The following is a 15655-nucleotide window of genomic DNA, read 5'->3' as shown; positions in this document are numbered from 1 at the left end:
TTCACGCATTAATTTCTTTTAAAATATTGTTTGATATGATTCGGCGAAATAAAATATGAAATATGAAATTAGATGAAAATCACAGCATATTCGGCATTAGTTAACTTCCTGTTTAACTTTTTGATTTATTATTATTTATTAATCGAAAAGTTAAAGAGGAAGTTTACTAACGCCGAACATGCTGTGATTTTCATCAATGCATTCATGACAGTCTTAATCCTATATATATATATATATATATATATATATATATATATATATATATATATATATATTGAAAGGAAAGGAGACTAAATTTGATAAAATATTGCTTGATTTTGACCGAATTGTTGGCAGTAACCAACAATTAATGTTAATGCCAACCATTCCTATATATATGTAAACATATATATGTATATATATATATATATATATATATATATATATATATATATATATATATTGTTTTTTTCATACGTTTATCAATTTTATTTGTTTTAACTCGCACCATGAGTAGGTATATTTCATTATGTATTACATTTCATTTAATATAAATGGCATGAAAAATTTGTGACTGTTGAATGGTATTTTATATTTTTTTACATAGAAAGTATTTAAAATTAATTTTTAAAAATTTCGTTTAGATCAATTTAACAACAAAAAGCAAGTGAACAACCGATTAACGACCGAAAATAATAGTAGGTATTAATAATTTTGAAGAAATCAGGATGTATTTTTATTTAGCGATAATGATGAGAAACCTAGGTGAACGCAAGTTGTTCGTTTCGTGTTAGTATTCCTCCGGTGACGTCTCAGTTGAGTTGTAAAGCAATTGATAAAAACTTTTGAAAAACGTGGAGCTGTTTTAGGATCCTGTCTGTCTGGTCATTGTCGTGCAAAACAAAAATTGTTACATACCTTTAAAAATTTTCGTTGTTGAGGTTTTTCAAAAGTTTTTGTTCCATTGATTATGAATTGGTTTTTTTCCTTTGCTAACAATCATTGTAAATTATTTAAAATATTAAAACACATTTTTGTGATTTACGTCACAAATAGTCAAAATGTGTATGTATATATTTTTAGTGAGCGTAACACTTGAGGACAACCCTGAGGCAATGAAAGAATGTAAGAAAGAAAGAACGTTACATTCCTCTTATTTACATCGTGAATGATGGTGCATACAAATGTTTTGACCCTTCATTATATTTTCTTATATTTATGCTGATATCCAGCCGTGTTAACGTTTATATGCTTGCTTATGTATATAAATTTTTGTGCGTGTGTCAATGCAATTACAGGCGTTGGTTTTCTTATCAATTTTTCTCACACATATACTCTGTTGGTGCTTATTGTAAACGTAAATATGGCATAAGTTGATAATAAATTTAAGTAACGTCTTCGAATGTCTCGAATAAAAAATAATAAATTGTTACAATAATCCAAACAAAAATGTCAATCAATCAATCACTCTTCGTTTAGCGTCCAGAGACCCAGTTCCCACCGAGGTAGGACGTTGTTTTTTTTTGCCATCAATATTTTGCGTCAAATTAGACGATCAATTGTATCCATTTCATTTAAATTTAGAGCTTTCATGTTTTGCTCAATTGTTTGCAGCCAGGACTTTTTTGGACGGCCTTTGGGACGTGTGCCAGGTACTTCAACATCTGCAAGAAAAGTTATGGCACTGTTTCCACTTCGTTTGACATGACCAAACAACCTCAGAGCTGTTGCCGGCATCCGTCCTTTATATCATCTAAACCAGCACGACGCAAGATTTCAGTAAATTTGATGTGGTCCTTCAGAATAATTCGTTGCATCCATCGGAGCATTTTCATATCGGTTCGTTGAAGTTGTTGTTCCAGTCTTGATCGTAGTGGTTGTGGGATGTCACGCCGCATCAATATAGAGGGAAGGAGATGCCATTTACTTCAGGCTGCACGTATGCGTACTCAAACGGCAGCTTCAGCTGTTCCAGTACAATCCAGAACATCTCCTAGATATTACAACGATGTGACTTTCTCTACCTTAATGGCTTAAAAAACATTGCTATTTTGAATTTGTTGTTGTGGATTGATGCAAGCAAGGACGAACAAAATTAGACACATTAGATAAAGTACCAATTATTTTTGAACAACGTTTTTGACACCACTGATTACACTGCTGACACTTGATTGAATTGTTACCTACACCAGTTTTACAAACTAAACAGGGCCATCGTCCAGTAGCTGTGGATTGGATGGGTTCACCAGTGTTCATTGCTTTGGTTTTGCTGATGTTGACTTTGAATCCATGATCGGCGAGCCTGGTGTTCCAATCTTCAAACATCTGAAACATCTGTGCTGCATTCTGCTCAGACGTGGCTGTTAAAACGTTGTTTTGCTATACGATATAGAAATTTCATCTGTTCACCTTTGCTTTTAGTGAGCCACTCTCTGCACTGATCTGTCCGAGCCAGTGCGACTTGACATTTTGCATAGTTGTTCTTCTCACGGAAAATTCTATGGTCATCAACAGACTTTGATTTTTGCCATTGCTTGTATGCAGCTTTCTTTTCGGCTATTGCATTTTGTACACTGTCATTCCACCACCAAGTGTCCCGTTTATGCTGGCGTTTTGTACCAGTTTTTCCACAAACTGTAGTTGCAGCTTTTATCAAAACGGTTTTGTATGTACTCCAATTTGTACTGGATTGCGATTGGTGGTCTAACTGTGTGGCGACAATCTGTTGAAATTTTTCTCGATGAATATTGCTTTTCAGCATCCCCGTTTTGATTCTCCGAGGCATTTGTTCATGTTATGTTGTGACAGTTCGACAACAAGGTTGCCACAAGGAGTCTATGTTGGGCGACACATGATTCGCCAGGTATAACTTTGACATTTTTGAATAGCCTTCGGTGTTGTTGCTTGACAGCGAAGAAATTTGTGTAGCTGATGGTCCACTTTTGTATGTTATGAGATGTTTCAACTTCTTTTTAAAATATGTGTTCAGTAAACAAAACCCGTGACTTTCAGAAACTCAGCCATCTTCATTCTGTTCTCCATAGCCAAAACCGTCATGTACGTTGTCAAAACCATCTGTTTTTTCTCCAACGTGGCCATTGAGATCGCCTCCAATCAGGATTGTTTCGGATTTTGGTAATGTTGAGATGGTGTCAGAGAACGCAGCCCAGAAGTCATTTTTCATCTCTTCTGATTCGCCTGTCTGTGGTTCGTATGCAGAAAAAATAATCATTGTTTGCTTTTCTAGGCGAAGCTTGATCCACATGAGATGTGAGTTAATCCTTTTAATATCCAGTACTTCTTGGGCTAGCGATTCTTTGACAAAAACTCCAACATTATTTATGGCCGTCTTTTGACCATTCCAGAATAGTTTATATTTTTCTTTGTCTAAGTTGATATGACAGAAACTATTCGATTTCCATCGGGTCTCCTGAAGGCAGCAAATGTCAATCCTTCTACGCTCGAGCTGCGGCCAGTCATGACCCAACATTGAGCTTTCTAAGTCTAAATACCATAGAGGGGCCATTCTGAATTTTTCTGCAACATCTCTCCGCTATTGCATACTTCTCATGGATTCTTAGCCCCTTGACCACTTAAGGCCTGCTGGGGAGTAGGGGCCGTTGTTTTTTTTGTGATGGCATAGAATAATTTGGAAGCAAAAAATTTACATCCGGACACCCATCCTGACGACAACCACCAGTTATAAGCGGTGGGCCTAGCCTTTTGCTCAAAAGCACGCAAGGCAGCGTGGATGCAATTTTATGTCACGCCCAGGACTTAATCTAAACAATCTAAACAAAAATATAACAATGTGTAAAACCGTGCATTAAAATGGACAGTGCAGTTTTGTCTAAACATTACCTAATATACGACAGCAGCAAAACTGAATAGAACACAATATGGTCATTCCCGTTTTGTATTTATGGGTGGACAAAATTGTATTAATAAACCCCAAGTAGAGAAGATTTTTCCAAACTGCAACTGTCCGCATTCACAAAACGGCAACTTATTAATAAATCAGCCGTCTTAATCTCAAGTTTAAAATTAGAAAATATCAACACAAAAAGGCAATTTATTTACAATATAATTATAATCAGTAAATATGTAATCTGTTGAGAAGAAACCTTTTAGTTTTATTTCTAATTAAATAATTGAAATAACACCGGTAGGAACAACCAAGACATAAACGCTTCATCATGAATACCTATGATTTTCTTATTGATTCAATCAATCAATCAATCAATCAATTAGCTTATAAAGCGCTATTTCCGCGATGTTCAACAGCGCTCCTCAATGAATTTTGAAAACAGATGGGTCTTAAGATCCGCTCTGAACTTCGCAAGTGATGGAGAAGTAGTCAGAGAAGTAGGTAGAGAGTTCCAGAGAAAAGGACCAGAAAAAGCAAAAGCAGATTTGGCAAAAGAGTGTTTAACACGAGTTAAGAAAAAATGAGAAGAAGACGATCGTAAACCGGGGCGTTTAGGTTCAATTAATATATCTGATAAATACTTAGGAAATAATTTAGTTTGAGACTTATACACGAACGTGCAAATTTTAAAAATTATTCTATATTTTATAGGTAGCCAGTGCAAGAGAACAAGATATGGAGATATATGAGAAAAGAAAAGGGCACGAGCAACTAGACGAGCAGCAGAGTTAAAAGCTTTACTTAAAGGATAGAGTATAGAGTCAGGAAGACCATAGTAGAGCGAGTTACAATAATCAATCCTAGATAAGACTAACGAAGTAACAAGAAGGAGAAGAGCAGGATCATCAAGAAAAGGCAATAATTTTTTTATTCTACGTAGATGAAAGTAAGAGCTTCTAGAAACACTATTAATTTGAGAAGAGAGAGACATAGTAGAATCAAAGATAAAAGCCAGACTACGAAACTTATGAGATACATCAAGAGTTTTAGAATCAGGTAAGATAATAGGAGGAATAGTAATAGAGTGTTTAGATTTATTAAAACAAATTAATTCAAACTTAGAAGGATTAAGTTTAAGACACATAGAGTCAGACAAAGCGATAATTGAAGAAAGACATAGAGATAAATTATGAAGAACACTATTGAGAGTAGATGGAGAAAAATATATATAAGAATATTGAAATTGTAATAAATTGGATAATAATTCTAAAATTTCTGTTCGAATCATTGAAAAGCTCAACCGTAAACCCTCAAAAGCTAAAGATTCAGTAGATTTAATTAAATATCAATAACCTTTATTAAAATTTGCTGAAGTAATTCGCGGAAGCTGCTTATTAACACGAACCCCAGAGAGACTTGTTGATTATTAAATTTAAATATATTCAAACAAACGAAAGGACAAAATTTGGTGGGCAGTTTTTCTGAATAACGTACTTAAATTTGCCTGCATCCGCGGCAAATCACGCAGACAAAATACGCAAACCGCAAAACCCGCAGAGTTTTGATAATCTTTTATCCGGCGGTCTCCGCTGTTTGAAACCGCAATGCCGTTATCTGCTTGTGATTCTACGACATTATTTATTATATTATGTTAAACTTTCATTTAATATATTATTTATATAACTAATATTTTTTATTTTAAATTGTTATTTTATTATTATTGAAACAAAATTTCTATAAAAATTTAAATTGCGATTTTAACTTAAATTTAAAATAAGAATTTAAAAAAATCAACATCAATATATTTTGGAAAATTGAAAGAGCAAGTTTAGTGTTTATACACTGGTACCCCATAAACTCAGACAGTTAAATCAATACATCTATTTATAAAATAGCTACTGGGTCTATGGTGGAAAAAAGATCTAGACATGTTACACTAAGGCTAACATTTTCAATTAGAAATTCAAATAAATAATCGAAATTAAAAATTTAGTGCCGTTGTTTAAATTTTGTTACAAAAATCAAATTAATTGAGGCACATAATCTATCATTATATGAAGTTTTTAACTGGATAAGCCAACAATAAGCCAACAAACGACCAACAATCAACAAATTCTATTCAACTCACCAATGATTCAACGTACCAAACAACCAGTCAATATATAGGCTAAAAAACAAGTTAATTGACCAAGCAACCAATCATACTGTTTTCAGGTATACAGCAACCAAAAAACAAATGCATGCGAACAGATACACGGACATGACCACACATCAATGCACGCTTGAGCACTTACGATCTTAATAAACAGGAGATAAATTTGAGATTTAATGCACCTCTGAAGATAGCAAAAAATAATAATAACAAAAAAGACATAATGACGTGAATGACTCACGCGGGTTATAATATTTTTTGTTGTTAGTCTAGCTATATATATATATATATATATATATATATATATATATATATATATATATATATATATATATTAGGGTGTCCCAAAAATATGAAGTTTTAAAATATTGATGTCTCACCCCATTAAATATGTCTGTATGGTAACAGTAATTTACCTGCTAAATTTTAGCCCATTTGGACAATGTTTAGAGGTCCCCCAAGGGGTCGAAAGTTTCCGATTTTGGTGTTTGATACAGTGTTATATGATATGATTATAAATGTTTTATGATTTGTTTATACAAATGAAACAAAATATATAATTGTGAAAAAATATATAAATCTGCTATGCCTTTTATTTTTTAATTTCAAAAATTAGGTCAAAAATGATTGAAAAACAAGATTTTATTGAATTTCAGTTCGCTTGAATATTAATTAATGCAAATAATTCAAATTTTTGCATTAATTAAGCAGTTCACAATTATATTCTGCAAAGTTTTTCCTATGCTGTTCAACTACTTGAAGCAAAAATTGTTTCTGCTCTGCGTCTTTGGTGATTGTTTCATTGAAATGTTGTACCAACGCTACTCCCCGTTCTGCAGAGTCATTGATGCAAACCAGATTCTTTACAAACACTGCTGCAACTTGGAAAGAAGGAGTATCTGACCAGTTTTCAACAAGTACATCAAGAAAACTGGCATCAATATTAGATGTTTCAAAAAATGTTTTAGACGCACGCAAATTGTCAAAACTTTGTGGTAGTGTTTTCATCAGATGTGGGCCTCGATCTGCTTGTATTGTGCGGACAAGATCAGTCTTTTCTTTGTCATACAGAAGAGATGAAAAAAGAACAAGAGTTGCCAATTCTGGACTCATGTACCAAAAATGACGCAACATCATTTTTAATCGTCAAACCAAGAACTGCATCGTCATAGTCATGCAAACGCTGTATCAACAAAATATCATTCACAGGTGCATCAGCAGTGAGCCTGCATGAAAACCATGACTGAAGATAAACACAAATGATAAACCGATTCAAACGTTGAATACCTTGTAATTCTCAAGCTGTTTAAGTTAAAAATGATTTTATTTACGGTGAATAATAGTTCAATTTTTAATGCGTAGATGGCTTTTGCCATCCATCGTGCCCTGTGCCGTGCACCAGGTTTGCGAATGGCTACATCAACCTGCAGTTCAGCTATTTGTGCAGCAAGAAGTAGAAACTCTAAATAGTCATCTCGAGAATGTCTGACCTCAAGTTGACATTTGATGAATGCTTTAATTGCATCTGAAACAATTATCAAAGGGGTTGATCTGGCTTCTGGTGTGTGATTCATTTCTGTCCATTTTTCACGAAACCTTTTGAAGAATAAAATTTCTGGTCCAGTGGATGTTCCAAGACAAACACTATATACACCGGCAAGCATCACTTCATACTTATGATGACGGCAAGCCATCCATATTAAATTACGTCCCATGGCTTTTTCTAGAAGAGTGCAAGTTCCATTGAGTTTTCCAGTATTGGAAGCTGTCGTGTCAAAGCACATGCCAATAACCATTGATTCACACTTTCAAGATTTTATCTGTTCGTGAACTGCATCAGCAGCTGCTCGTCCTAATCCAGATGCTAACCTTGGAACTCCAAGAAGTTTTGTAGTGCCATCAACAAGTGATGAGAGCAGGACAGGTAACCAATCTACGTTGACAACACAAGTAACTTAGCGAGTTGACTGGTTAAAAATATACATTTTTTGCATTCTCTAATAAAGATTATCATTCTACAGGTAATTGTTAATAATATTTTAAACTATAATTAATGTCTGCAGTGAGATAATTAAACTAGTTTGCATTTCTAGCTTAATTTCACTCATTTTGTGCATATTGTTTAAGATTATTGATATGGATTTTGAATCAACTCGATAGTAAAATTTTAAAAGCCCTTGGGGGACCTCTCAAACTTGTTCAAATGAGCTGTAACTTCACCAATTTAATTATTGTACCCAAGAGACACTTTTCAGAGGGTGAGACATCAACTAATTAAAAAAAAAATTTCCGTGCATTTCTGGGACACCCTAATATATATATATATATATATATATATATATATATATATATATATATATATATGTAATAGCAAAACTGAACATTTAAATTAGTTTGTGAAGATTGTATAAAAGATAAGCTAATACAAAATTAATTTTGTTAAAAAATTTAGGATCATGCTGTTAGGAAGTTATTGACGAGTAAAAAATTTTGAAAATAATTTTTTGTTCTGTTAAATTCTTTTCTGTAACTTTTTGCAACAATGAATTAAAATGTTTTAAGATTTTTTTGAAATATGAAATCAAAGATGCAAAACACAATAAAAAAATAATATTTCTGATTTTATGGCCGTTGTCGTTGTGTCAGTGGTTCTTTTACTTTTGATTGTTGATTGTGCTGTTTGATAATTGTTCACTTATCAATATTATTGCTTTTTTATATAAAATATTCAACACCAGACGATTAGAAAAATATAAACGATTTAGAATAAATCACAAAAAATTAAATTATTTTAGGCTGTGGGATTACTTTAGGAATTAAATTTATTCTAGACAACGTTGACGGAGGGGGAGAACAAAATTTTAAAAATGTTAAAATTTGACGGGAGGCAAACAAGAAATTAACCAGATGTTTGCTAATTTGACCAAAATTACTGACTTCCCAGTCACTGATTTTTGAGATAATCAACGACATTGAATTTCGCAGAACGTACGTTCAAGGGATCTTTCGCGTTCATTAAAACTGTAGAAAATGTTATATCATCCGTGAAACGTTAATTACTAAAATAAAATTTCCAAAAATATCACCGAATAATTTTCAAGTAAAATTTTAAATGTTCTTAAACATAAATTTAATATATTGTTTATTGTTTATTTTCTTCGAAGATACAAAAATAAACAGAAAAAACTCGTAATAGTTTATTAACTAAAAATGTTCTACAATGATTCAATGAGAAAACAACAATGATCAAACTTTTGCAGAAGTATACAAACACATTTTCTCTCACATATAAGCACAGTTACAAAAATATAAACAACATTTTTCTAAGATATGATCGTAGATGGCAAATTGATGAAAAATATACATACAAAACGTAAATAGTCAAATGACTTAGTCAGTTTTTAATCGACAGGATTGAGTCTGTTTAAAATTGAAATTGATTAAGTATTATTAAAAATATATACAAATAAATTCGAAAAAGAAACATGAAATTACAATGAAAAATTTTAACAACGAAAAATTTTAACGTCTGCAATAATTTTGATAAAAAGTTTGTTAATAAAAATGAAGCTTCAATTTTAAACAGACTCAATCTTGTCGATAAAAATTTAAAAAAAATTTACTAAGACAAATTGAAAAACTCGAATACAAGTTGATAAACACTAATCGGTGGAATTTATTACATATTGTCAAGAATTGTTGTAAATCCTTTACCTCGTAATTACCAGAAACGATGTTATAACTTCAAAGATCTCTATATTTCTAACACAAGTTTTGTAGCTTCCAACGATTGTCAAGTGTTCGTTATTTCGTAGGTTCAAGATTTCCGATAGATGAACACAACTTTTACGTGTTTTCATTATCGATAAATATAACACTTTTACGTGTTTTCATTATCGATAATTCCCCTGTTTTTAAATTTATTAGTAGGAAGAATTCCAATTGCCCCTTGCTGAATATTTATTATCGGATGTCTTTGTTCTGTGAGTATTGATTCAGCTAGTCGTAAATTATAATGGTTGTTTTTGTAATGTAAACCATAGTAGAACGCAGTGGCCGGGAGAGGCCAATGCCACCCCGTTTTGAGCAGTATTTTTATTAAAAATCAGTAAAACTCATTGTTTCAACAGAAAAAGCCACCTTTTTGTCGAAAACCGACCAGAAATTGATGTGATAAGCAAAAACATTTTGGCATCCGGTCAAAATTTAAATATTTTCGAAATTTTGGCTCCTCTGTCAAAGTTTTCTAGATCTGCCAATGGTAGATCAAATTACAATAATCATTGTAACTATTTGTTATTAATGATTGATTATTAATTAATTTTTATCTATTTATTATTATTATTATAAATTAATGATTATAATCAATTCCAGAATATCTTGTTTGACTTGTGATGGAAATGTATACGAATACTAAGACTCTCGTCAGCACAACGGTTGAAAACCCAGATGCATTTGACATTGGCGTTGGAGTTCACCAAGGCTCGATTTTCAGTCCACTGTTATTTATAACTGTGATGGAAGAAATCATTAAGCCGATACGCATTGGTGACATTTGGAATCTAATATATGCTGATGATATCGTTTTAACAGCCACGTCTGAGCAGAAGGCAGCACAGATGTTTGAAGATTGGAACGCTAGACTCGCCGATCATAGATTCAAAGTCAACATCAGCAATACCAAAGCAATGAACACTGGTGAACCCATCCAATCCACAGCTACTGGACGATGGCTCTGTTCAGTTTTTAAAGCTGGTGTAGGTAGCAATTCAATCAAGTATCAGCAGTGTAACCAGTGGTGTCACAAACGTTGTTAAAAATAATTGGTACTCTATCTAAAGCATCCAATTTTGTTTGTCCTACTTGCATCAATCCACAACAACAAATTCAAAATAGCAATGTTTTTGAAGCCATTAAGGTAGAGAAAGTCACATCGTTTCAATATCTAGGGGATGTTCTGGATTGTACTGGAACAGCTGAAGCTGCCGTTCGAGCACGCATACGTGCAGCCTGGAATAAATGGCATCTCCTTGCCTCTGAAAATGCTCCGATGGATGCAACGAATTAGTCTAAAGGACCACATCAAATCTACCAAAATCCTGCGTCGTGTTGGTTTTGATGATATAAAGGACGAATGCCGGCAACACCGTCTGTGGTGGTTTGGTCATGTCAAACGAAGTGGAAATGGTGCCATAACTTCTTTTGCAAATGTTGAAGTACATTGCACACGTCCCAAAGGCCGTCCAAAGAAGTCTTGGTCGCAAACAATCGAACAAAACATGAAAGCTCCAAATTTAAATGAAATGGATACAACTGATCGCTTCACTTGGCGCAAAAAATTGATGACAAAGAAAACAACGTTCTGCCTCGGGGGAACTGGTTCTCTGGACGCTAAACAAAGATTGATTGAATCAATCCTAGATAAAACCAACAGAGTAACAAGAGAAGAGTATGATCGTTAAGATAAGGCAAAAGTTTTTTATGCTATGTTGATAAAAGCAAGAACTTTTAGCAACGCTATTAATCTGAGAAGAAAAAGACATGATAGAATCAAGGATAATGCCAAGACCACAAAACTCATGAAAAAAATCAAGTTTTAAAAAGTAAAATATTAGAAAAAATGGTAAAAGTATTTAGATTTATTAAAACATTTTAATTTAAAATTAGAAGGATTTAGTTTAAGATTTAAGTTTTTCAGTAGCATAATACATTTCTATATTAACACGGAATCAAAAATGATTCAGACAAGGACGTTAAAGATCAAAGCTCATTTACACTCTTATTAGGTACAGAGGAATTAACAACCCACAGACAGCGTGTGTAAGAAAAAGCGCTAAATAACACATCACACACGAAGTATGTGATAAGCGGGAATCATTTTTCATGCGACGAACAGTAGTAAAAAAAAGTGGCATATGATTGAATGCGTTACACAATTTTATGTTAGACATGCATTGACATTAATGAAAACGATGTTAAAACTAATTTTGTTATAAAATTTTTTCAACTGTTTAAAATTAAGTTTCAATAATTTCAAAACAATTCAAAAACAAAAAACAACTTTTGCTACCTTAGCTCACTTGGCTAACGACAGTTATATTAATAACTACAACTGTACGCTGTTAATAATAAAAAAATTAACGGGATAGAAGCAACATGACTTAAAAAATAATTGCAAGACACACGAACTGATGTTTATAGGCTTCCAAATAGTAATGTACAATGTACGTTCATACATGTCCTATCCATGTTAGCATGCGTTTATTTACTCGCGCATGCAGTATCAACCATTGAAGAAGCATTCCATTATTGATTGAACAGAAGTTAATCCTACTACGCTTGAAAAATATCACACCTGATGAACGTTATAATTAAAATATCATTTATACATTGTTCAATTAATTACATTAGGAAATTTACAATAAACTATATTGCGAAACGAGGCACCACATCACATTACGCACAATAGAAAATGCTTGGCCTCCTCAACTACATTTCCAACTATTTTTTAATTATTTTGAGACAAACCAATTAAAAATTTATGATTTTTTTGTAGCCACTTAATTTTCTTAAAGTGCTTTATGACAATTTGCTTCGGTTGAACGATTAAGAAATAAAAACATTTTACAGCCCATATTTTCTCCATCGTTGTCGGTTGTGTGTAAGTTGCATAGATAAAAAAAACTACTGGATTTCAATATTGTAATTATTTTGCGGGTTTCTCACTAATTTTTAGCTTTTTATTTTTTTTTAGAGTGTTAAATCAATCTTTATTTATATTTGTAATTCATCATTGTAATGATATTTATGTTTATTTTTAATCGATCGCCATGCTAACAACTGTTTGATTTAGTGATGTAACGGCAATTTTGTAATTAACGACGTTCCTTTTTGAGGTTTTTTTTTCCTGTACATTATATATTCTTCCGAAGGTTTTGACCGATAATAATATTATATTTGTCGTTTACAAAGAATAAAAAGTTCACTTTTAGTGAATTTTTAATTGGCTCTTTGTAGATTGAAATCAAATTATTAGCAATATTTAAATACAAAAAAATATAGAAAATGGCAAGACAATTGGAGTGAAAAATAACCGAAAAACGAGCTAAAACGCCAAAAAATTTGAACAAATCAACGAACGAACGAACAGTAATTAAATATATATATAAACGTGACTTATCTAGAGATTTTCTACAGTAACAAATAAAATACTTTGCAAAATAAAACAATGTTTAGACGTTGCTGCAAATAATTTGAAAAAAATTACATAGTTATAAATGACTTTCAAATTTCAATTTTATAAAAATTTAATGAAAAGTAGCTTATTCAAAAGACTTATTTCAGAAAAAAATTTGAAGCACAGGCAACGGTAGTTAGATTGAATAAAATTACAACGATTCTGATGATTAAAATCCAAAAATATTTTTGAAAAAAATAACATAATTATCAACAAAATATCGTGACAGTGTATTGGGTAAAATAATTTTAGCTAAAATAGTTAATTGAATAATATCATATTGTCTGAAATGTTGGAAAAATGATAAATGAAATTATTTCAACCAAAATTTTTTTTAGCAGTTGCCATGAGCAAATAAGGCTCATAAAAATAGTTTCATTGGCATTGATGTGTAACATTCTAAATCAATGACTGATCATCAAAACGTTTGCTTAGTCCCAAGGGGTCCATTCTAACTTATATGGGGTCGATGTATTCCCGAGACTCCATTCTAACTTATATGAGGTCGGTGTATTTCCGATGGGTCCATTCTTACTTATATGGGGTCAGTGTATTCCTGATAGGTCCATTAAAAACTATACGTCAATGTATTCTCAAATGTCCATTCTAACTTATATGGAGTCAGTGTATTTCAAAGGGGTCCATTCTAGCTTATATGGGGTCTGTGTATTCCCGAGACTTCATTTTAACTTATATGGAGTCAGTGTGTTCCAAAAGGGTTCATTCTAATTAATATGGGGTCGGTGTATTCCGGATGGGTCTATTCTTACTTATATGGGGTCGGTGTATTTTCGAGGCTCCATTTTAACATATATAGGATCAGTGTATTTCCGATGGGTCCATTCTAACTTATATGGAATATGTGTTTTCAAAAAAACAAGAAACACAATGAGAAATCTGCCAAATTATGATTGCGCTCAGTATTTTAACTTTAATTAAAAAGATAATAGACATTCAGATATTAATTGGTGTCAGTATTATATAGCTGACCTCTGTAACTATAAATGTAAAGTTTTTGAAATGATTTGTTGCTTGTAGACTTTTGAAAATTACTCTAAAGTAAAAAGCATCAAGCAAGAATCGATTAAAATTTCTTAAATTCAATAAAAAGTTTATAACTGATTTTTAATGTGTGAGCAAAAAAACAGGTATACCACATACATAATTAACAATATTTTAAAGATCGATTTTCAGCAAACATATTTTTCAGTGATGGGTTAACTACCCCAAAATGTAGAGAACTACTGTAGTTAATTACTTGACTAAAAACTTAGTTAGTAACTACTTTTTAACTATTTTCAAGAAAAGTAGTAATTAACTACTTTTTAATAGTTAACTACTTTTTAACTACCTTTAATCATTATTATTTAAAAAAAAACCCTTCTGAAAAATTTTTGTAAATTTATTAACTCACATATATATTTTTTTTTAATAAATGTTTTTTTTTTAATGTGTGTTTAAGATGATCTCCCAAAAAAATCATTTTAGTGGTATGATCATCAAACAATCTACAGCGTTTACCAGTTAGAATTTGTCCAGCAACACTGAAAAGATGCTCAACCACTGCAGAGCTAGGTAATGTTGAATTTAGTTTAATGAAACTTGCACATACTGGTAGATAGGAAAATAAACTTTCAATATTCTTAGATGGGTTAGCCAAGTAACTGTTGAGTTCATCAGCCAACACACGATCCGAAGAATTTTGATTATTTTCCAGGTAATCATACAAATTGTCAACATTTATTTGCTGAGGTTCGCTTTCTTTAGAAGACGAAGGTACAGGACTCACTGGTTTGCAATCTGCGTGTATGTAAATAAATAAATAACCATTTACCAAAAAAACATTTTCAAACAATGTATGACTTCAAATCATTAATAAACAAAAGTTAATTTGAATATGTATTTATCATGTGCAATTAAAAAAAAACTATTACTTGTTTTTTTTGTAAATATCTTCTATGTCACTGTCACCTTCTGTAGTATTTGGTAATGCTACCAAAGAAAATGCTTTTACAAAGTTTGCAGCGCTGTCAGTGACCACATTTATAATCTTTTTTTAATTTAAAATTCATTAAATATAACATTCAACACTCTAGCAATAGAATCAGCTGTGTGGGATCTTTTAAATCGCCGACAGGTCAAAACCCTAGATTTTATTTATAACGTACGTGACGATACAAAATGCAAAGTGATGCCTATAAAAGATCTCTTATGGGTTGACCATATGTTAGCAGTTGTCGACACACAACGAACTTTTTTCAAGTTTTCAATTAGTTCTTTTTTACTTGACTCATACAATTTTTGCACAAAATTTTTAAAACCATTCCGCTCTAACTAATGGTATAATACAATAAAGAATACAAAAGTATACAAAACAAGAAATACAAAACATGAAAGCAAAAAACAAGATACCCAAAAA

The 15655-nt window shown here is 32.0% G+C and overlaps 3 protein-coding genes across 3 annotated transcripts; all 3 read right to left on the bottom strand.

Annotated features, from left to right (window-relative positions):
- Positions 1–2995: 2995 nt before the first annotated feature.
- On the bottom strand, positions 2996–3469 carry HELRODRAFT_64447 (hypothetical protein; the record flags this gene model as incomplete). Its single annotated transcript, XM_009017172.1, has 1 exon — positions 2996–3469. The coding sequence occupies one exon, from the start codon at positions 3467–3469 to the stop codon at positions 2996–2998; it is 474 nt and encodes a 157-aa protein (XP_009015420.1).
- Positions 3470–6698: 3229 nt separating this feature from the next.
- On the bottom strand, positions 6699–7795 carry HELRODRAFT_160174 (hypothetical protein; the record flags this gene model as incomplete). Its single annotated transcript, XM_009017171.1, has 2 exons — positions 6699–6930; positions 7287–7795. 2 exons carry the CDS (start codon positions 7793–7795, stop codon positions 6699–6701), a joined length of 741 nt encoding a protein of 246 aa, XP_009015419.1.
- Positions 7796–14740: 6945 nt separating this feature from the next.
- On the bottom strand, positions 14741–14911 carry HELRODRAFT_147146 (hypothetical protein; the record flags this gene model as incomplete). The annotated part of the gene is made up of 1 exon (XM_009017170.1): positions 14741–14911. A coding segment is annotated over one exon (171 nt), but the record flags the coding sequence as incomplete, so codon positions are not given.
- Between the last annotated feature and the right edge of the window lie 744 nt (positions 14912–15655).

This window comes from Helobdella robusta (genome assembly GCF_000326865.2).
Source record: "Helobdella robusta unplaced genomic scaffold HELROscaffold_2, whole genome shotgun sequence".
Classification (NCBI taxonomy): Eukaryota; Metazoa; Annelida; class Clitellata; order Rhynchobdellida; family Glossiphoniidae; genus Helobdella; species Helobdella robusta.
Note: the sequence above shows the minus strand (reverse complement) of the source record. Positions and strands in the feature narration are given on the sequence as shown.